This window comes from Antrostomus carolinensis, unplaced genomic scaffold, assembly GCF_000700745.2.
Source record: "Antrostomus carolinensis isolate BGI_N321 unplaced genomic scaffold, ASM70074v2 scaffold1658, whole genome shotgun sequence".
Lineage (NCBI taxonomy): Eukaryota > Metazoa > Chordata > Aves > Caprimulgiformes > Caprimulgidae > Antrostomus > Antrostomus carolinensis.
The window spans coordinates 59,700-81,791 of NW_010334783.1; the positions used below are offsets into that span (position 1 = coordinate 59,700).

At 36.4% G+C, this 22,092-nt stretch overlaps 1 protein-coding gene across 1 annotated transcript in view; it reads left to right on the forward strand.

Moving 5' to 3' along the window:
• The window catches only part of DOCK9 (dedicator of cytokinesis 9), a gene marked incomplete at its 5' end in the record, with an annotated part of 71,184 nt that extends 58,561 nt beyond the window's left edge, over window positions 1-12,623 (forward strand). The window contains 10 exons of the mRNA XM_010174283.1: window positions 1,359-1,481; window positions 1,833-1,946; window positions 2,198-2,203; window positions 2,597-2,632; window positions 3,446-3,592; window positions 5,705-5,915; window positions 7,465-7,655; window positions 8,850-8,950; window positions 9,131-9,269; window positions 12,373-12,623. Of these exons, the coding sequence (XP_010172585.1) occupies window positions 1,359-1,481; window positions 1,833-1,946; window positions 2,198-2,203; window positions 2,597-2,632; window positions 3,446-3,592; window positions 5,705-5,915; window positions 7,465-7,655; window positions 8,850-8,950; window positions 9,131-9,269; window positions 12,373-12,495 (1,191 nt within the window). The remainder of the gene's footprint in view (window positions 1-1,358; window positions 1,482-1,832; window positions 1,947-2,197; window positions 2,204-2,596; window positions 2,633-3,445; window positions 3,593-5,704; window positions 5,916-7,464; window positions 7,656-8,849; window positions 8,951-9,130; window positions 9,270-12,372) is intronic.
• Between the last annotated feature and the right edge of the window lie 9,469 nt (window positions 12,624-22,092).

Sequence of the window (22,092 nt, forward strand, 5' to 3'; positions counted from 1 at the left end):
GGGTTTTCCCCCTTCTACTTGGCATTGGTGGCACCACATCTGTAAATCTTGTGCCCAGAGGTGCTCCCCACAAAGTCAAGAGAGATATCAACAAACTGTAAAAGCTCTAGTTCCTAAGGTGGTTAGTGGAAGAGTCACTCTCTTCTAAGAGGTGTACCATAAAAGAGGCCGTTCTCACAGGTTTCAAAGGAAGCTCTGCTGGATATATGGGAAAAAAAACTCTTCCCATGCAAATGGACAGGCACTGAGACAGGTGCCCCAGAAATGTGGTGTTCTTTTCCTCCCTCTTATCAGCTCTCCCAGATGAAGCTTTTGCTCCTTCTATTTTGTTTCCTCTGTGTAAACAAAATTTTGCTGCTTTGTTGCAGTTGGATGCCCTCTGGTGTCTGAGTTAAGACTCTTGTCATAAAACAAAGTTTGTGGAGAGCCCATGTGGTCCAGCAGTGACACTGGTCTTTCAGTTCCCACCACCTGGTTGCTGAGGATGGAGATAATGGGGAGTCTCTACAGTCCCTCCCATAACGACTGGGGGAAAAGGGGAGATGTTTTAGGGACCATTGCAGCACACAGATGAGGGTAGCATTTTTCAGTCTTTTTTTTGTCTCAGTATTGAAGTTTTTTGTTAGTGACTTCATAATTATGATGTAAACGCTCTAATGCAAAATGTGTGCTTCCATTCTAACATAGAGATAAGCATAGTTCTTATTTAACCTTAAATAACTATCTTTTTTGCTACAAGGACATTAGGATCAAATGCAACAAAGCCAAGGTTGTTTCTTGCTTGTGACTCTGTTTTGACCCTTCAGGATTTCTCAGCTTCTCATTCTGGACCAAGTATACCAAATTCCCCTGTTGTACCTTGATAATTACTTCTGAGTACGGATTTTGACATCGTATCTTTGTTTTACTGTTGATGTCATTTGTTTGATAGTTTCCTTCAGAACCCTTACAGTCAAGTGTTTGTATAGCTGCCCTTTTAAAATAATGTTCTTTGTGAAAAAACAAAAACAAAAAAACCCCAAGGAAACAACACTTTGAAAAAAGACATGTTACAAGGTAAGACAAGGGTCTCAAGGTAAGACCCTGGGTCCTCACACGGGTGTTATTTGTAGACTTTGTAGGTCAGGAGTATCTAAAAGAAAAAATGCTGTTCATGGTAAATACAACTCAGACCACTTTGTTTTGTTTTCTTTTAGCAATTTCTGATTGTCACAATAATTTAAATTACTCTGTGTAGATAATTTTGTTTTGAGGCAAGATCTCCCTTTTCATTGGGAAGAACTTTGGTATAATTATTTGCTGTGCTTTTCACAAGTACTGATTTGATTTACTTTTTCCAAATGTGTATCCAAATCTAGGATGTACTGATGGAATTGTTGGAGCAGTGTGCTGATGGACTCTGGAAGGCAGAACGCTATGAACTCATTGCTGACATATATAAACTTATAATTCCCATTTATGAAAAACGGAGAGATTTTGAGGTACTAAATTCATCATAAGTAAATCTGATCAAGAAAAAAAAAATCTTAATTTTTCTAATCAGACTGCATGACACATTGGACATCACAGAACAAGAGTATTAAAATTGCAACTGAAATATCAATGTGTTGAATTTTTTTATTTTAAAGAATTTAAAATGTTTTTCTTTAAATTAGAAATAATTAAAAATAAATCTTGCATATTGTCATCCTGATACAAGTGCTAAACCTATGACTGCTGTTTGATAAAGCAATGTTTTCAGTTGTTATTCACTACAAGGACATAATTTATTGTTGTTTTAAGATAGGATAGTTCTACATTATTCTTTTACCCCATAATTGTTTTCTTTTTAGAGGCTTGCTCATTTATATGACACTCTTCATCGAGCATACAGTAAAGTAACAGAAGTTATGCATACAGGCAAGAGACTGCTGGGAACTTATTTCAGGGTAGCATTCTTTGGACAGGTGAGCTTTATTTAACTTTCAGTTCTCTGCTCTATGCAATAAGAAAAACCTGAATTTATTTTGTAAGGTGTACTATTTCATCATTGATACTATGACATAAAAAACACAAGAAATGTGGTCTGCAAGAAATAATTAAACACCGTCAGTAATTTAGTTTAAAACATTTATCAATTCCGATACAATTCTTCCTTATTTTCCTCAGTAAATTTTTTGCTTTCTTTTCTTTTTCTTCTTTTATTTACTACCTTAAGGCAGCGGTAAGTTTTCTATAATGTCAGTTCTTAGCAATGTATTGACTTAATGTCTGTAGTGCTACAGTGTGGTTTGCAAGGCTGCTTTCTTAGATTGGTATGCATTAATAGCCATTGCAATTCGAAAAATAGCATTAAGTTCCATTTAGAGAACAAATCACTCTTTTTCTATGCATCAGTATTGCATGCTTCAAACAAAAATCCTGGCTGTGTATTGGACAGCTTCACATCCTTTAATATATGTCTAGAATGCATCAGTATGGTATCACACATTATCAAGTAATACACTTTCTACATGCATAGCCCAGTTGCAAATTGTTCAGCTGAGCATGGAGAATTGTAAAATACTCTGAGCAGTATAACTTTACATTTATTCTGTTGTCTTTTATAACTTTATAGCAATACCAGTTTACAGACAGTGAAACAGATGTTGAGGTAATTACAGTAACTGCTTACAAAGCAAGCAATGCAGTAAAAACTACTGCATTTCACCTTAGTTTGATGTGGGTATTTTTGTCAACCTAGCCTGTGTTTATACATGATATGTTGTGTTTTTCTATTTTGTCTGTTTTGTTTATGAGAAAAATATTTATTTTCTGATTTCAAACATGAACTCAGACATGGCTTGTTGTTTTAAACCAATGACCCGTTTCACTTGCCATGTACTCTCATATTGCATTTAGTTATGGTTTTAAAACAAATGCTATATGTAATAAAAATAAAGAAGTATATGCCAATATAACACAACATAAAATCAAGATCTTTACATAAACTGAATTTCTTTTTCTGGAATTAATTTTTTTATTACTACACAAAGAAATTTTTCAGATTATTTTTAGGTAAACCATTGCGAAAATACTCACTTGTGAATCAGATAGTCCTATTGGGCCACAAGCTTTCTGTTTTGGCAAGTGAAACAGTGCTGGAAGTTCACTTTTAAATAAAAGTGAAGAAAAGTTTTCTCAAAGGCTTGGCACATCATAAAATTGCAACAAACCTTTAAAATTTTAACTGTGTGTTTCCATTATATTTCACTCATTCTGTAGTAGCTGATTACATTTTTTCTATTTCTTTTTTTTCCTTCTCTTACGAAACCTTTTTTACTTAGTTTTCAATTTCTCTATTTAGTTTGCTTGAATCCTGATGTTAAATGTTTGTATTTGCTTTGAACCACACACTTTATGTTCATCTTAATCATTGTCCTATGTGGTTTTTTCCAAGATTTTAATTACTTCAATTTTTTTACAGGGATTCTTTGAAGATGAAGATGGAAAGGAATATATCTATAAAGAGCCTAAACTCACACCTCTTTCAGAAATTTCACAAAGACTCCAAAAACTCTACTCTGACAAATTTGGATCTGAAAATGTCAAAATGATTCAGGATTCTGGCAAAGTATGATTTTTGTTCTCACTAAAAATTCTAATATATTATCACCTATAATCCATTTGAAATACTGTGGGATCACTGTCCTTTACTCACTTGACACACAAATGTATGTGTCTAAAAACCCTTCTGATTGAGGGGCATAGGAGAAAGATAATCTACTAGTAAGTTTACCTTTAATAGAAACCAAAAGACTTAATTTTCGTAGTGTTACCTCTCAAAATAATAATTGTATCTTAGAACAAATTTGGAGTATGATCATATTCTGTATTAACTTCAGGTATTTCTTGACTTCATGCACCATCATTCTTTGGAAGTTTTCCCTTTTCTGCACATTGATAGCAGAGTCCAAACTTTCTTCTGAAATAAGAAACAGACCCCTCTTCTGAGAAAAGTACCACATATAAATAACATTTTAATTCTCTATCAGTTGTTCGTGTTATCCCTTGCCTGTGTCTCTGGGCCTGATCAATTTTATAAACACTTACACTATAGAAAAAAAAAAAAACTCTCACGTGAAGTCACCTGGTGAAATCTAGATCTGTCATAGGAAAAGCTTTCCTTTGCAATTGAAAGGTCCAAAACTGGTGAACTGGAGACGACTACAGTATCTGTTGGCTGAGAAGAACACATGCTGCATAATATGTGTCTCTGCATTCCTTCTGTTCCCTTCCTCAGCCAGTTTTTAACTTTCCAGTTAAAAAGGGTTCAGACTTTATGGTGATTTTCTTGTATTACAATGTCTTGCCTCTTCTGTTCCTTGATCCTGTCACTAAGATTACAAAGGGAATGGGCTTCTCAACCTGAAAGTGCAGCAATGGTGGGCTTTTCAATATTCTTCCTCAAATTAGAACTTTAAAAGGAGAGGAGGACTTATACGAGGGCTAAAGTTCATGCCATGGAAGGCAGAAGAATTCTTTACAATTAATTATAATGCATGCATTTGACAGCATTTGTAGGGAACATTTTCTATTCAGCTCCTGCTCTGGAGACATTCAAGACCCGCCTGGACGCCTTCCTGTGTAATTTCATTTAGGTTCCTGCTCCGGCAGGGGGATTGGACTCGATGATCTTTTGAGGTCCCTTCCAATCCCTAATATTCTGTGATTCTGTGATATCAGAATGAGTACATAAATTACCATTTAAGTTCCAGTCCAGTAATCTGAAAACATAACAGATTTTAAAAAAAAATTAATCAAGCAGCATGTTCCAGTAAAAATGGATAACAGAAGAGAGACCTTAACTCTGTTCCAAATTTGCTCCAGGACTTACTTGGTGACTTCATGTGTGTATTTGCATTGTTGTTTTTTGCACTTAGTTTACGGAAGTGAAGCGGCTCCGAGTCAGGCAGAAATAGCATGAATGTTTGACATGGGACTAAAGTGGTAGGCAAAACTTTTAGAAAGATGCATGGGTTTAGAGTACCCTCTTTATCTAACGATTTGGGGAATTAAAAAAAAAAAAAGTCCTTGGTACTGGAGATTAGTTACCACTTACCACAGTAAAGGTCTGCCAGTCCATGAGGCTCTTACTCATCCAGTTCTAGAAACAAAATTAATTGAATAGTGAAGCCTTCAATTTGACCTGCTTCCACCAGTATATTCTTTGGGGACCTTCATAGGGTGTCAGAATAGGAGTAGCTATTTGTAGCCTACAAATAGGCTGGTAGGAGTGTCTTCTGCAGGTGATATCCAAACTGTTTACAACGTAGGGTTTTATTTTTAATTATTAACTTTTTTAATATCATTAGACTTTTTTGGTCTCCAATCTAATGTTGTATCAGCAGTCATGGAGGAGAAGTGTTTGTTTCCGGATTTTCTGTTTCTGTGCCTTCCAGTGTGAAGCACTCTGTATAATGTTTTCATTTGCAGTTCTGCATGTAGCAAATACTAATTAAAAAAACAGACAAACAAACAAACAAGACCACAGCATGTTGTAATGCATCTAGCTGTGTTGTCTTCCTCAGAGTTAGAAACTGAATGCAGAGAAGCATTAACATTTCCTGTGTTTTCAGGAATTAACAGGTTGTGGCCAAATTTAATTTCTGAAAGCTGTGGGACTACAGTTAAGCCCACTTTCTTCACAATGCAGTTGTTTGAGGTTTTTTGTCATGTTTTTAAGGTAAATCCTAAGGATTTGGATTCAAAATACGCATATATTCAAGTTACACATGTAATTCCATACTTTGAAGAAAAAGAATTGCAAGAAAGAAAAACAGATTTTGAAAGGACTCATAACATCCGTCGCTTTATGTTCGAGATGCCTTTTACTCAAGCTGGTAAAAGACAAGGAGGAGTAGAAGAACAGTGCAAGCGACGGACTATTTTGACAGGTACTGACTGGATGGAAATTTCCTTTAAAAGAAAACTGCTCTTTTGTTTTTTATACTTAATTCTTGATACTAGGTTCTTTTATATGTTGTATATTTTGTCAGGAAAAAAATCCTTTAGAAAGTGTCACATATGACTGTTGGAGATGACAAAGATTGCAAAGTATGTCAAAATATTATTAGACAAAACAGTCTTCTAAGTTGAGTACATACTTGAAAGTAATACTCAAAAATGTGGTATGCAAACACACTTATAAATGACCATCTGAGAATACATATATCATTGTATGATTTTTATAACCACTAAGTGTTGGAAAAAGAGAGTAAAATCTCATATTTGACTATGTTCTCCCTACCTTTCATTTGTTTTGTTTTGTTTTAATTTATTTTTTAATTTTAATAACAGAGTATCCGTATCTGTCCCTTCGCCCTTTCCTGTGCTCACCTCTCTTTGCTATGAAACGTTGAAGGACAGTGGTGTTGTGCTTGCTGGTTTGGGTCTGGGGTCTGTCAGCATTCTTTCAGTCTTTGCACGTGTAAAATGCAGCATTGCTTCTTTTGGCTAAAAGCAGCTAGAAGAGCCTGAAGGGCAGGTTCTGGTTTGATTTCCAGCCTCAGTTCCATTGTGACTTTGCTCTGCTCACTGTGCTTTAGATTCTCATTTGTTAGCTTTAGAAGAGAGAGTGCCCATCTATCTCCTCATGGGTGCAAACTTTAAAGATATTTAGTTCACTGTACTAAATTTTATTATACTTTTAAGGGAGATAGTTAAAAGTTATGATGCGTTTGACAATGTTTCTGTATAACATTTAAATCGGAATTTGTGAAATAGTTAAGTTGTGCTTTGGAAGCATTGATTCAAATGGTCTAATTCTGTTCTGTATGGGTTTTTCCATTTCTCTTTTAAGTCCTTCATAGCTATCACCTAAAATACTTTTCATATTTTTAGCCAAAACTAGTTTTTTTGGATTGGTTTCTTCAAGGGATAATCTTTCCCCGCCCCCCTCCCCCCCCTTAAGCTTCAAGAATTGTGAATCTGGAGTCTAGCTTTCCTTGTTCTTAGAAAAAGACTATTTTGTGACAAATTATGTCTCTGTTAAGTGGAGCTTCTGTATCACTGTTTTAATACAGTGGTAAAAAAATTCAAATAAATAAATGACTTAATATCAATTGTCCATAGCTAATACTTGTGAGGAAATAAAAAAATACAGCCTTGCTGGTTTTGATTCTCCTCTTTTTTGAGATTTGTGGATTATAAGCAAGTCTTTTTACAGTTCTAATATTAATTAAGTTCCAGTGGTTTATTTCTTGGTTATTATTAGTAGCAGTAATGACAATGATCTTTCTTTGCTGTGATACATGTAAATATATGCATATTTACATTTGCAATATTTTGTTTCCCTGTGCGTTTGGTATTATTTCTAATTATATAATATGTTATTAAATTGAGCAACTAAGGACATCAAAATGAAATTTTAGCATAGAATTTTATCAAAACACACCTTATTCAAAAACCTGTTTCTAACTATATTAAACTTGTTCCTGTCTGTAGCTATACATTGCTTCCCATATGTGAAAAAGCGCATTCCAGTAATGTACCAGCACCACACTGATTTAAACCCAATTGAAGTAGCCATTGATGAAATGAGTAAAAAAGTTGCAGAACTGAGGCAGCTTTGCTCTTCAGCTGAAGTAGATATGATCAAACTGCAGCTGAAGCTACAAGGAAGTGTCAGTGTTCAGGTAAGACCATATACTGCCGTTCAGCTATTTTGCTTGCTTCTGGCCCTGGAAAATGATATAAGTAGCATTTTATCAGTATTTTCTGTTCTGTGTATTCAAGAATGTCTTAAATTAGAAATATGCTCACTGTTTGCAGTTCTTTCCAGAATAGGAAAAGCAGTAAAAATGTTTCATATAAACACTGATCTTGGATGGTTACATTAAAGGATTAATATTCATCTATGGTGGTATGAGCCCCAACAGGTTTTGGTGTAAAGCTGAAACTACCATAAAATAGTGACTTCCCATATGAGGAGGAATGACCATATTTTGCCTAGATGTAGGTCTGCTCACAGTAGGTTCAGCATGGTCATTATTGCTTTTGTATTTTGGCAAGATCTCTAGGGAAATGAAGAGGGAGTGCCAAAATATAGAAGGGTAAGAGTAGAAAATCTCACTGTGTAACATTGCCTAAGGCATGCAAAAACTGAATGTATAAAGAAACCATCAGATTCATCAAAAGAGGGTACAGAAAGCAGTTGTAGCATGTACAAATCAATATGGTAAGGGTCTTAAGAATGCAATGACAAAAGTGCTGCTCTGTTATTTTTGACTGATTCAAATCAAAGTAACAGTAAACACAGTCATCTGAAATGAACTGTTGTCATGTTGAAGAGAAAAGGAAAAAAACAACTAAACCAAGGTTCCAGAACCAGCAAGTTGTCAAGCTAGCATTTGGGATGGGAAGGGGAGAGGCTCTTACTGTTAATATAAAAGAACAAGAGATGAGTCAAAAATCATTGACTCCATTTTTCATGTAATTGCCATAATAGAGCAATTAAATTTCTACTAATTATTGCAGAATTTTCAGCTTGGAAGAGTGTTTTCAGTAGATAAATAGACCAAACAGTAGTAGTTTTATCTCATTTTCCTACCCTAATTTCATAAACTGAGATGACAAATTGGTAACGTCAGCAGTTGCTTTGCCACATCATCAAAGTGGTTTCTGTGCCAGGACAGGTTCATACAGAGTGATGTAGAGGCCTGTCTGCTCCTCTGTTCCAGCTCCAGCAGTTTTCTTATTTCATGAGTCCAGCTTTCTTTGAAATCAAGATGTTTTCCTAAGAAAAGCAAATCAGACACGTGTAGTACCTTTTATTGCTGAGACAATATGTCAGAGAACTTACTTTATTTTGTAATTCTTGTTCTTTTTAGGTTAATGCTGGTCCATTAGCATATGCAAGAGCTTTCTTAGATGACACAAACACCAAAAGATATCCAGACAATAAAGTAAAGCTACTAAAGGAAGTTTTTAGGTATGTATTTGGAAAAAAAACCCACTTTTTTTCAAGACTGATATTGTAAGAAATTTTTTTTTTTACTTTTATAGTGCTCTGACTGCATTAAAAATGTACTTTAAGCTGGTGTTTTGAATTAGTCTTTTGGATTTTGTATTCCTGATTGAGATTTTTTTTTATTATTTTTATCTAAATCAGGCAATTCGTTGAAGCTTGTGGGCATGCTCTGGGTGTAAATGAACGACTTATAAAGGAAGATCAGTTGGAATATCAAGAAGAAATGAAGGCAAATTACAGAGAAATGGCAAAAGAGCTTTCTGAAATAATGCATGAACAAGTATGTGCTGAAATTAAATTATACCTACCAGCATTCAGAATGTAGCTGTAATGTGAACCCACTAGGAAAAATGTATGTAATGCTTTACACAATAGGATTGGTTTTTTGTTTGTTTTGTTTTCTATTGGAATATAAACATATCATGGAATTGTGGTACTTCAGCTTTTTTTTTTCTATTTGTGAATGTTCTGCAGATGCTTTCATGACCTTTAGAATTAAGACTTCCTCAATAAGACAGTAAATCTGGTTGGCACCAGCCTGCTTTTTTTTTTTTTCATAGGAGAGGAAGACTACAGTAAAGATAAAACAAATTTAATGACATGAACACATATGCCATTTATACTTCATATGTGTAGCTACAGGGGTCTCTATTCAGTGACCTGAAAAGCTCATTTTAGTCTATACTTCCTGGTAACTGTAGGGGATTTGATCTGCAAGCTTAGCCCTTTTTCTTTGGATTTTGGAAGTATAAGGATTTACTTTTGCAACAAAAAGTTAAAACATCTTTCAAGAGACATTCCAACATGTTTTCTTGAGGGGAATCCACTACAAACAAACTGGAGATGTGGGAGAAGGAAAACCAGAACTTGTGTGAAGTGAGATGTAGGACCTTGCAGCTGGGATCTGTGCTAGAAATGTCTCCTGACTTCAGAGGCAAGGATATTATTTCCAGGAGGACAGGAAGGGATGAAGATTCATGCTTGATCCCTGCCCTCTTTATATTTTTTATTCATCATATTAATCACTTCAGGTTCCTTTTCTTTCATCCACTGTTATGTGTATGATCTTCTCCCAGAACCATAGAGTGGCTCATACTTCTTAACCCTCAAGACTTATATTTCTGGCCCACAAGAAATACCTGTGTTTTCTGGTCATATCTTACTTTACAGATGCACGTGTCTATGAGACTTCCTTAGATGTATGACCATAATAACAATTTTTCTTAGTTTAGGAGCCGATACATCCTAGTTTGGATAACCAGTTGGTACAAAGAGGAGCTCAGAGTTTCTTTTGTCAGTACAAAACCTATAGGCTTTATGCAGAAATCAAATTGTACAGGAAAAATCAAACTTGTCACCTACTCGAGGCATTCAGTCTACCTGTCATTTAAATGCTCTGTTAATCTCCCAGCTTTTTTCCAGGATTGCATCCTTTACATAAACAATTACTTTATCCATTTACTATTTCTTGACATCTCTAAATTATTATTATCGAATAAATACTTCCTATAAAAGTTAGTCAGCTTGCTAGTATTAACAGCTTATCCATAGGTTTATCTAAGATTTGCCTTTGTTCTACCCTTGCTTTGATGGTACCCAGAACTTTTATGATGATTTTTTTCTGTTCAAAAATGTGTCACGTGTCTAAAGTTCACTTCACATTCTTTGTTGCTCTCTGTTATTTCCTGATGTGGTTTTCTCAGGTACTGTGCTATGAGTAGCTCTGTGCTATGATATAATTATGGTGAAGCACAAGAATACAGCAAGCACATAGGATTTATTTTAATTCTTTTATTTTTTCATTACACTATCACAGGGAAAAGCTTACCACAAAACTAACTTTTTTTAACCACCAGTGACAGAGAATATTGTGAAACAAGGTTTGTAGGGAGTAAAACCATTTTGTCAGGATCCATGTGTTTGGGGTTTTGTTTGCTTGTTTTTTTAAACCCAGTGTCTTTCAGATACCTGTGGAGAGGAAAACAGTTTTGAAAGATCCCTGTAACAGGCGAAGAGTAACAGGCGAAGAGATTGCTTAGCTGACAAAAACGGGACAGTTTGACTGTATTTCAGTGTGATGTACTGAAAAGCAGAAAGCAGTGGAGGGTTTTAGAAAGGAGGATAAATGATTGGGCAGCTGATTAAGATGAGCAAGGTATATGGGAGAATCAGACAGCTGTACAGAAGACCCCATCAGAAAGAGAGGAAAATGTTTTGGTCACATAATTTAATGATAAGGATAATAAATGAAAGATTAATATTCTCCTGTCATAGGAAAAAGTAAAAGGATATAATGACAGTTGGTACTCAAGAAAAAATACTTTGAACTCAGTGCAAGATATGTATGTTTAAAAAATGCTCAGCTGTGTGAGTTTCCAAAGCTGGACAATAAGAAAATGTAATGTAATCATGTAATGCCTGGAACTTCAGGAGCAAATCACATTGTCTAAAAGTAAACACAGAGAAGAAGGGGCAAACAACTGATACCTATAAGATAGTGGGAACAGAATATGAAAGTATAGCACTGACTGCAGTAATGTGTACTACTAGCCTACCACTACGTTCTTTTTATATAAATGTGATTAGCTGTAAATAATTAAAACATGCTATGTTGTTGGGTTGTTTATTTTTAAAAAATTAGATTGATCACTCTCCTGAAGGCTTAGAATCATGAGCCTCTTCACTGAAATCTTTAAAAATGTCACCTTCATGTGCCTGCCTATTGCTGTATTTGGAAAAAGAGCTTCTCCCAATGGTTCTAAAGTCATTGAAAACAACCTATTAAGTATCTTTTAATAGTGTGGGTTTTAAGTAATTGCAAAAATTTTGTTATGACAAATACAGAAAAGAATCTTAACAGATTTTTCTTTTTTCTCTTCTACTGCTTGCCAATATGATCAGATGGGATGGTAATTAGTTTTCGTTACTTCTGCTCTTAGTTGGTCTAATCTTTACATAATTCCTTTCTTTCTGATATTTCTAATTTTGGCATCAGTAAATTTATAGCTGTTAAGAATGAAGTCTTTTTTGTGCTTTGATAGCTGTTGATAAGAAATGCTCAAATCCTACTTCTTAAGTCAAAAAAACCCCAACCAACCAACCAAACAAGAAAATACAACCAAAGGGGGAAAAAAGCAAGCCTGTTGTTCTTGTGAAATTCCTTTTGAAAGTTACCAAGAGAAATGAGAGAAGCTATTCAAGCTTCCTCCAGAAGAGGATGGCTAAAAAGAGGAGTAACCATCCCCAAAAAGAAGTTCTGTGCAATTGGAGAAATTACTAAACTGTTGAGTTGATAAGCAGCACATTATGAAATTGCTTAGCTGTTTTATAAATGCTTGTGTCATTTTATAACATTTTGGTAAATACATCTTTTCCATTTTAAGATTACTCCGGTTGAAGAAAAAGCCAGTGTTATACCTAATTCACTACACATTTTCAACGCCATAAGTGGAACTCCAACAAGCACAACAGTTCATGGGATGCCCAGTTCTTCTTCGGTTGCATGATTATTTTGTAAAGGAAAGTATGGGGTTTTTTTTAAGTATGTGGGTTTACTTCATTGTGTGCAAACTCAGGATGATTTTGAAGCTAAATGTTGGGCACATGCAAGCTGCATAACTCATACGAATGTCTGAGCACACTTAGCAAATAGCAGTTACTGTAATTAGTCTTTTAGAGTAAGGAAGGCGCACATATTTTTTTAATCTTGCTAGTAACATGTAAAAGTATTTACAATGTCATTGCAGAAGTGCGTGTTGGAAAATTATAAAGTTGAAGTTGATTTCTCTTTTTCATTAGAAAGTATTATTAAAATGAATTGCACATTACAAAAAAAAAAGTGTTGTGGGATGTAATTTTGCAGATATGTAACATGCAGGTGTTCTTTTTGTGTATGGCACATAGAGATTGATTCCAAGTACAAGAACTATTTTGGGGCTAGACAGAGACACTAGTTTTTTGGGTTTCATGGAACTGACAATAGTAGTTTTTGTACCATTTGGCAAATTGTTGTGCTTTATTTTATACCTTGTTGCATTTTGGAGGTATGTGAGCTTAAATCTTATTAAACAACTAAATACAACCAAAGGTCTGTATTAATGAACATTGAGTTATACTAAAATATCAATCGTAGTAAATTGTTATGTACATATTGTTTGTTAATACAGTCCATACAGTCTGTACATAAATGCATTACATTTCTAAGCATTTTTTTAATATTCATACCAGCTCTTATCCTTCTGCTTTCAGTTTATTGTGAAAATTTACTCATTCCAAGTATATGCAGACTTTACAGTTCATTTATTCCTGTATATAAATAAGTGCAATATAAAGATGTATACAGTCTTTGCTATGTTAGGTTTATATGCAGTTATTAAAAGAAAAAAACTTTTTTGCCAAAGCAATGGAGTATGTAATTGGTGATTCATGGTTACTGTGGTAGATGGTAGTATAATTTAAAGCTTTTTCCATATTCTTATTCTTTTAAGACATTAATTTAGTAATTTTATATTTGGGGGAAATAAAGGTTTTTAATTTTATTTAACTGGAAGCACTGTCCTGCTGTAATTAAACATTCTGTACTACATCTATATTAAAAGGAAAAAAGTAGTTACTTTTTTCACTGTGTGCCCTGGTTTTTGTTCTAGACTTGTCTCTAGAGAGAAAGATGAAAGCTTGATCAGAAAACCTTACTGCTTGCAGATTAAGTATGAGATGAGATGCAGACACTTCTTTATGTCATATTCCTTGTCAGTAAAGGGAATTTAGGTTATCAGTTAAGACACCACTTTTGGATCCATCACGTTTGACTCAAGTAGCATGTTACAGTAGCTAAGGGTCGTTACTCCCCAATACAGTTAATATTAGGAAGTTTTCAAAACTTTTCATCACATGACAGTAGAAATCATGTTTTCCTTATGACGTCAGGTTTTCTGTCATTTTCTGTAGCGCAGCATGAAATTCATGTGTTGCCATTATTCCTCAAAGGTTTTTCCAAAACAGCTCATCCTGGCAGTGACATGCTGGATAACTCTGCTTTTTCCAGTTATGTTTCTGAAACAAAACTCCTGTTTGTTTAAAATTATTATGCTTAAACAACAACAAAAAAACCCACCACAAAATAAAACAACAACAAAAAAAACCAAACCCCAGATAAATACTTCTAGACATTGAACTCGTAATACTGTGTTAAGAGACAGTCCCCTTTCTCCCTTTCCACCCTATATGCTTTCACTTTTTCATTTATTTCTGGAAATAGGTGTAGGAGTACTTTGTTACATATCAGGGTAGTCAGTCTCAAAAGGTATTTCATTATTAAGATAAAATAGCCTGTAAAGTTGTTTTAACATTCAGGAGGATTTCCATATCAATATGTGGATAGAAATTGTTTACATCATGGTGGCTTTGTGTAATCACCCCACTTTTTCTAACTTCTGCTTTGCCCTGGGAGCAGAACTGACAGTTTCCTACAGTTGTACCACACCTTTTGCATCTCCCTCAAATTGAGACCTCAATTTGACAGAGCTGTATCTCCTAAGCAACCTATAAATGTAGTATATATTCACAATTGAATGTGTATGTATATTTATATATGTCTAAATATATGTGTAAGTGTTTTTGCTTACTTGCTGAAAGTTGGCCTATGAAAAATAGTGAAATGTAGTTGCCAGAAGGTTAATGTAGGTTTACACGGGGTAGTATTAATGATTAGCACATGTTCAACTCTTAAGTCTACAGAAGTTTTGTTTATAATCTTACATGATGCATTTATATGAGAGAACACATCCTCTAATCTATTATTTTGGATTTAGATAAGATAAGATTATAATCATTGGGTTTTACCTCCTGAATAATTCATTCTGTAACAGCTTCCCTTTTCTGCTGTTACTTCTGCAACATGTAAATTAAGTATCTAATATGGTTAATTCTAATTATAAAGACTTGGGCTCTATGCTGGCTTTGGCTGGGATAGAGTTAATTTTCTTCACAGCAGCTGGTGTGGGGCTGTGTTTTGGATTTGTGCTGAGAACAGCGTTGATAACACAGGGATGTTTTAGCTGTTGCTGAGCAGGGCTTGCACAGAGTCAAGGCCTTTTCTGCTTCTCACACCACCCCACCAGCGAGGAGGCTGGGGGTGCACAAGGAGTTGGGAGGGGACACAGCTGGGACAACTGACCCAAGGGATGTTCCACACCCTATAATGTCATGCTCAGCAATAAAAACTGTGGAGAAAGTTTGCCATGGCAGCAGTTGGTCAGGGACTGTCTGAGCATTGGTCGGCTGGTGGTGAGTAATTGGGGCTTTTTGCATAATTTGTTTTTCTTGGTTTTGTTTTTCTTTGTTGGGGGGGAGGGTGTTGTTGTTTGTTTGGGGGTTTTATGTATTAGGCATTGGTCAGCTAGTGGTGAGTAATTGGGGTTTTTTGCATAAGTTGTTTTTCTTGGTTTTGTTTTTCTTTGTTTTGGGGGGTTTTTGTTGTTGTTTGTTTGGGGGTTTTATGTATTAAATTGTCTTTATTTTAATCCACGAGTTTTCTCACTTTTACTCTTCTGATTCTCTCCCCTGTCCCACTGTGTGGGAATGAGCAAGTGGCTGTGTGAAGTGAAACCACAACAGTCCTTTTTGGCACCCAACGTGCAGCTTAAAGGGTTTGAGATCACACATTTGACCACAGCATGTTAGAGGGAACTTATAATTATTATCTGTTTAACAGTTGCAATGCTGATTTACTTGTTCTTGGCATTGGTTTATCTGATCAATACCATGCTCCCTTTTTCTTTTTTCTGTACATCAAATTTGGGAGCTTGTTACAGGCTATATTTGACTGCTGTCATTTGCTGTGCTGTGTAGCACTTGGTTGTGTTTTTGCTTGGGAGAGCTGAGATAAAAGCATTGGCCTTGAGCCTAGTCTTGGTATTTGGGCCTTGCATTGTTGCCTTCCTTGTACTTCAGGAACCATCTCATGAAGACAATTAACAATTACACTTTTTCCCTTTTCTTTTCCAAGAATGAATTGAGGGATGAAACAAGGAATGGCATCTTCCCCTTCTTTTCCTGTGGGTTAGATACAGTAACTCTTCAGTACCTTGAACATCCTTGGGTAATCAAAATACTCTTATTAACATGTTTCAAGAATGTTTCCAGCTTTTCCTAAGGTTAACCAACTATTTAGGAACATCACCCAGGGATATATCCCAAGACAGGTAGCAAGGCATGTGGAAGAAGATGGGCAGGTACCTAGAAGAGTTGGCACCTCTGATGGTCTGGGGCTTCACACCTGAACAAGTGCAGGATCCTGAAGACACGATATTTGAAAAAAGGATGCCCTGGCTATGCCAGAGACACAATTTATCGCTCTGTGCCAGGGCCTGATGTATGTCTACCAAGCACGATTTAGCACCCTCAAGGGGCAGAGAGTCTCCGGATCTGAAGCCACACAAACGCTGTGGCTGAACCAGAGACCCAACGCTCAACTATGCCAGCCTGGACTGATAAGTGTGTCATGTACTGCAGAGGGCAGGAGGGGAAGTCACAGGAAGGAGGAGGAGATGTGTTGGGCTTAAGCCAAGTAGAGATGAGGGATGTAGGGACAAATCAGGAAACCAGGCCTCTCCGATTCACGTGCTTCAAAAATCTTTTCTCAAGATGCCGAGTGTGCTCTGATTTACTGTTGCTACAGTTACATCTACAATAGCAACTTGTAATGTGGTCTTAGGGGTCAGTGCAGTTAGTTCTCAGGCTGGACATGGTAAGCATAATTTTAAACCTAACAAGAATGTTATAAATATTTTTAAAATAGGATTTGATTAAATTGAATTATTTCAAATAAAACTGTATTTTTATAGATGAACCTAGTTCTTAATGAAAACACCTAGTCTAGTAAGTCAGGCAAGATTTTTTCTAATACCCAAGTTCTTCTTTTATCTTTGTTTTCTTTATGAGAAGACTTCAGTAAACGGATGACATGTAAGTCACCGTCTGTCATGAAGGCTATCTGGTGAAGTTTGAGAAGCTTTACACAGGCACAATTTTCAAATCAATGAAAGTGAGACATCAGGGTTTGTTGTTTTTGTGTTTTTTTTTCAAATGTATGAGAAAAACAGACATCTACCAGTCCAGAACAATTATCAGACTACATACAAAAAAACTGCTGGTAACCGCGGAATAAGTAAGTTTGAGCTGGCATTTAGAGTTTGAAAAAATGGAACCTGAAGCCTGAAAGAAATCTGAACAGAAATTGGCTGCATCATTTTGCTGTAGTCAACATTATTAGCACAACTACCAGGAGAGCTGGAACTTCTGATAGAGCTGTTAACTAATGTGATTTTTTTTTCAATGGCATGAATGGAAGAGAGAAGTTCCCAAGGACATACCAATAGCTCTAAGAACCTTAGTTAAGCAAAACTGTTTGATCCATTGCTCCTTCTGTAACTCTGTGAATGTTGCTTAGGGAGAGACAAGTCCAGAGCTGTATTTCATTGAGTGAAGCTTCAGTAGCCACCTTAACCATAGTAATCAATAACAAGACACGTAAGGGGACAAGCGGCTGTTATAATTGGTGTAATGAAATGGAAGAATTGTGAGCATTACTAGACTTAAATTTTAAAAGGCCTGTGACAAGAAAGAAAATTTCTGTTCATCCATCAGCAGCCTGTTGAGGGGTTTTTTTGGCAGATTACTTAAAGCTTTTTTCTCTCATCATCATCAGTGATGGATCCTTGTTCTGCATCCATAATTTGAAACAGCTGATTTTTTTCTCATCACAGTGGGCTAGTAGACTGTAAAAATACATAATAACGCCTTGAAACAATTTATTTAAATGTGCCTAGAGTAATTATGTGACTGGGATTTTTTTGTTTTAATCACTTATTTACTTGAGAAAGATAAAATATGGGAGGCAATACCCTACACTGAAATAGATGGTTATCTGTTTTGGAGGTGCTGATAACTCTGAACCATAGGAACTGAAATAGAAATGAAGGGATGCACCAGCTGGTAAAGCATGAGGCAGCGACGTGTTGGCGAAGAGCTGTGTTGTTAAAGCTCAGAACTGGATGATTAACCTGCGGTGCACATCTGCGGGGGAAGATGACTCACAGCCAATAGTAAATATGCTGGTTACAGTACGCCTGTAGAAAAGCATCGTATCTAGCAATACACAGCCGGTTGGGATTATAGATTATTACAATTAAATAATTACCATACTGGATTTTGGTGCATGTCTAGGAACCAGTGATCAAAACCTGACAATATTTGTTGACAATATCTCTGCCAGCTGGCAGAGATAACCCTAAAATGAAATTTATATTTTATTCCAAAAAAAGTAAATTAGTTTTTTAATTAAATAAATTGGTAAAAACTAGAAGCTTTAAAAAAAAAAGTTGACCAGATGAATGCAAAGCTATGACAGCAAGAGAGGAAACGCTTTTCCTTTTTGTCAAACCGAGGATAGTGATGAAATACTGACACTTAAAAAAAATAAAATCAAATATTTATGTGTAAAGAAGAGGAAATAAAAATTGAAGTACAGAAATTTGCTAAGGAATTTAAGATGTTGGTTGGAAAATTCTGCCTTGCACAGCGGAAGATATTAAGGCATTTTGCTGAAATACTTGCTAACTGCAATATGGCCTCATTACTAGCCAGATGGCCAAAGGTCAAATTGTGAAGTGTGGAGATATGTTCAAAGTGGTTATGTTCTCTCTGTAGAAACAGTGACAAAAACATGTTTTTGCATGAAGATAACGATATATTTCACAGCTCCCTTGTAATCCAACAGGAAGTTTCTTTTCATCAGGTATTCAGTATCTACAGGCCTGAAAACTGAAACCAGGTGTAGTAAAAGTTGACCAAAAGGCACTGGCCTGCTAATGTTGCTTCAGAAGAGATCTCTGAGCACCAAAATTTTGGAATAATATTCATGTTGTCCCAATATTCAGAGAAAGCGTGTGGGATGATGATATGCTTGTTGCCATGGTACTAGTGTAAAACACCACACTGGGAGGTCTATTATGAGATTCAAATAACAAAGAACCAAAATAGGCTTGTACAGAAAATAGGTGTGTTCAAACAGTTATCCTCCTTCTTTGCAGAGACTGTAAATTTAGAGACGATTTTGTAGTTCATTGACTGTGTGCAGCAGGAAATTAATGTGACAAAATTCAACTGAAGACCAGAAGGAAAAGGAAAGCAGAATTTATTTTAAACAAAACTGGTCTCAGGTCACTCTTGACTCTTTCATAGATTTCACCCAGTTGTATTCTCACACGTGTTCATGAGCACCAAGAAGCCCATGTCCAAGCAGCCACACCAGGCAGAATGGAGACCCCTATGGAAGACAAGGAATGGTGGCTTTTGAACAAATGCCATGTCACTGGGGGGGGTCTTCCTTGGCAGTGGACGACTTTTTCAGTGTGCTGGTTTTGGCTGGGATAGAGTTAATTTTCTTCACAGCAACTGGTGTGGGGCTGTGTTTTGGATTTGTGCTGAGAACAGCGTTGATAACACAGGGATGTTTTAGCTGTTGCTGAGCAGGGCTTGCACAGAGTCAAGGCCTTTTCTGCCTCTCACACCACCCCACCAGTGAGGAGGCTGGGGGTGCAGAAGAGGTGGGGAGGGGACACAGCTGGGACAGCTGACCCCAACTGACCCAAGGGATATTCCAGACTATAGGACATTGTGCTCAGCAATAAAAGTGGGGAGGAGGGAGGTTGGCCAGGGCAGCAGTTGGTCAGGGACTGTCTGGGCATCAGTCAGTTGGTGGTATGCAATTAGGCTTTTGGCAGCACTTGTTTTTCTTGGTGTTTGGGGTTTTTTTAATCTTTGTTCATTTTTCTTTTCTTTTTGTTTTTTTTTGGCCGGCGGCGGGGGGAAGGGTTGGATTGTTTGTCTTGGGAAGGTTTTTTTGTTTTAATTATTAAACTATCTTTATCTCAACCCACAAGTTATTGCACTTTTACCCTTCTAATTCTCTCCCCCGTCCCCACTGGGTGAGGGATGAGCAAGCGGCTGTGTGGGGCTGAGCTGCCAACCAGGGTTAAACCACAACAATCATCCAGGTATTTATATCCTTCAGCTATTACAATGTGATTTTCCATCATCATCTTGCTTATCTCATTCACCATAAACTGTAGGGAAGGTTGCTACCTGTTGTTTGTGTTTCCTCATTTGGGTATCTTTATGGCTACAGCCTTTCTTCCTGCTGGGATAACAAACCACTGCCATCCTCCTGTAATCAGACCTGAGGTCTTCTGCTGACAAATCAACCTGCTGTGCCTTTATCGGAGCTCAGTCCTCCTGGACTTGATGTAAACAGCACATTCCTCAGTGTTTACCAGTTTAATGGCTGTTAATCATGTCCTCAGTTATCAATTCATGCTGTTCCTTCAACCTGTGCTGCTGCTTGCGCTTTCACATAAATAATTCCCACTCCCACTTTGGTATTTCATTCAAACCAATCTTAACATTTGAATGGCTCCAAACTAGGGCTAGTGCTATCACCTACAAGTCACACTTCTAGGAACAAGAAATGAAAATTAAATGTACACATTGTCTTTTGGAAAATAGCACCGGTGAAAAACATTTAAGGATTGTTCTGAGCACAGAGCTTCCTGTAAGCAAACTCTTAATGTAATTCTGTGGTAAAGAGGACGAATGCAGCAAGTGGATGTAAACAGAATATATCATGGTGGTTTTACCTGCTGCCCTACAGCACCTGTGAAACCACTCGGCTACTGGGTAGACACTAAGGCTAAGGTTTTAAAATGTTGAACAGAAGAATTTAGACAAGAATCAGAAAACCCAAAGTTCAAAGAATAGAGGAAAATCTTACGTGGTAGGAGATCTCGGGGAGAGTGTTTCGATTTATCAAGTAGAAAATTGATAAGGGGTGTACAGTACCAAAGCAATCTTGACAAAGAACATAGTGGGTGTTGCAAGGCTTTTAAAATGTGGTTAAAGAAGACATAACAGAGATTGGATGCTGAAGCCAGGCAAACTCAGATTAGAAATTCAAATCAGGCTCTTAATCCCCGTTAACCACTACATTGAACATTACTGATGGTGCTGAATTCCAAAGGTCTGGGCATCTTCTCTCAGGTACTCTCAGATACTCTTTGGAGTAAGGGAATGTTATTTATTGAATTACTTCTTTATTTCAGATATAGCTAACCTGTGGCACAAAGCTCAGGCTGTGTGCATGAGTTCGGGGCTAATGGTCTCTCTTAGGTCTAAATGCTGAAGCCAAAAGTTGAAAAAAAGGGTATGAAATCGTTAGCTGTCTTAAGCTAATGTCTAATGTTAGTTACTCTCAATTTGTTTCATGGCTATTTTATAACAACATTCTGAAAAACAGATGCATGCAGTCTCTAACACAATAATTTTAGGAAGTGCTCTTATTGTTGATTGGGACTTCATTCAGGACAGTGTGTTGTTACTTGTCAAAAGACTTGTGTCAAGCAGCTGACAAGCAATTCTATGCTAATATTTCAAGTCTTTGAAGCAATTTTAAATGCTTGTAAGTGACGAAATGCCTGGGATGCTTGTTTGAGAGAACAGTGCCTTGTATGAATGACCTGGAACTTCAGTCTCCTTCCTTTCCTCTGCCTCCACCTTTCAGGTAGCAGTGAGAAAGTTACTTTATCTCAGGTTTGGGTGATATGTATCAGCTTCTACATCATAGTTAAAGCATTTGGTGCGTGCAGCATGAAAGTTGGACTTTGTCTAATCCTGTTAAAAGAAATAAGGCTCTGGGTTGAAATTCTTAGAACCTGAATTCCTCAATCCAATTTCTTATACGAGGCGCCTTGTGCTCTAATTTGTCATTTTTAAACTGTTCTAACTTCATATAGCCATTTGGTGATGCACTGGGAGCAGCTACAGGCTTAAACCCTTTCCTGTTTCTTGGCTGACAGCTGTTCTTGCTCTAGTTGGAGATACCAGACTGGGGCTCTACTGAAAACTGAGTTAATTTAAATAAATAAGCATGTGAAAAATTCCACAATATACTTTGTTGTTTTCTTTAAATATAAGAATAGTTTATTTAGCTGTAGTTCTCCTAGAGCTCAGAAGTCATTAATTTATGGGGTTTTTTTCCCCTTTCCTTT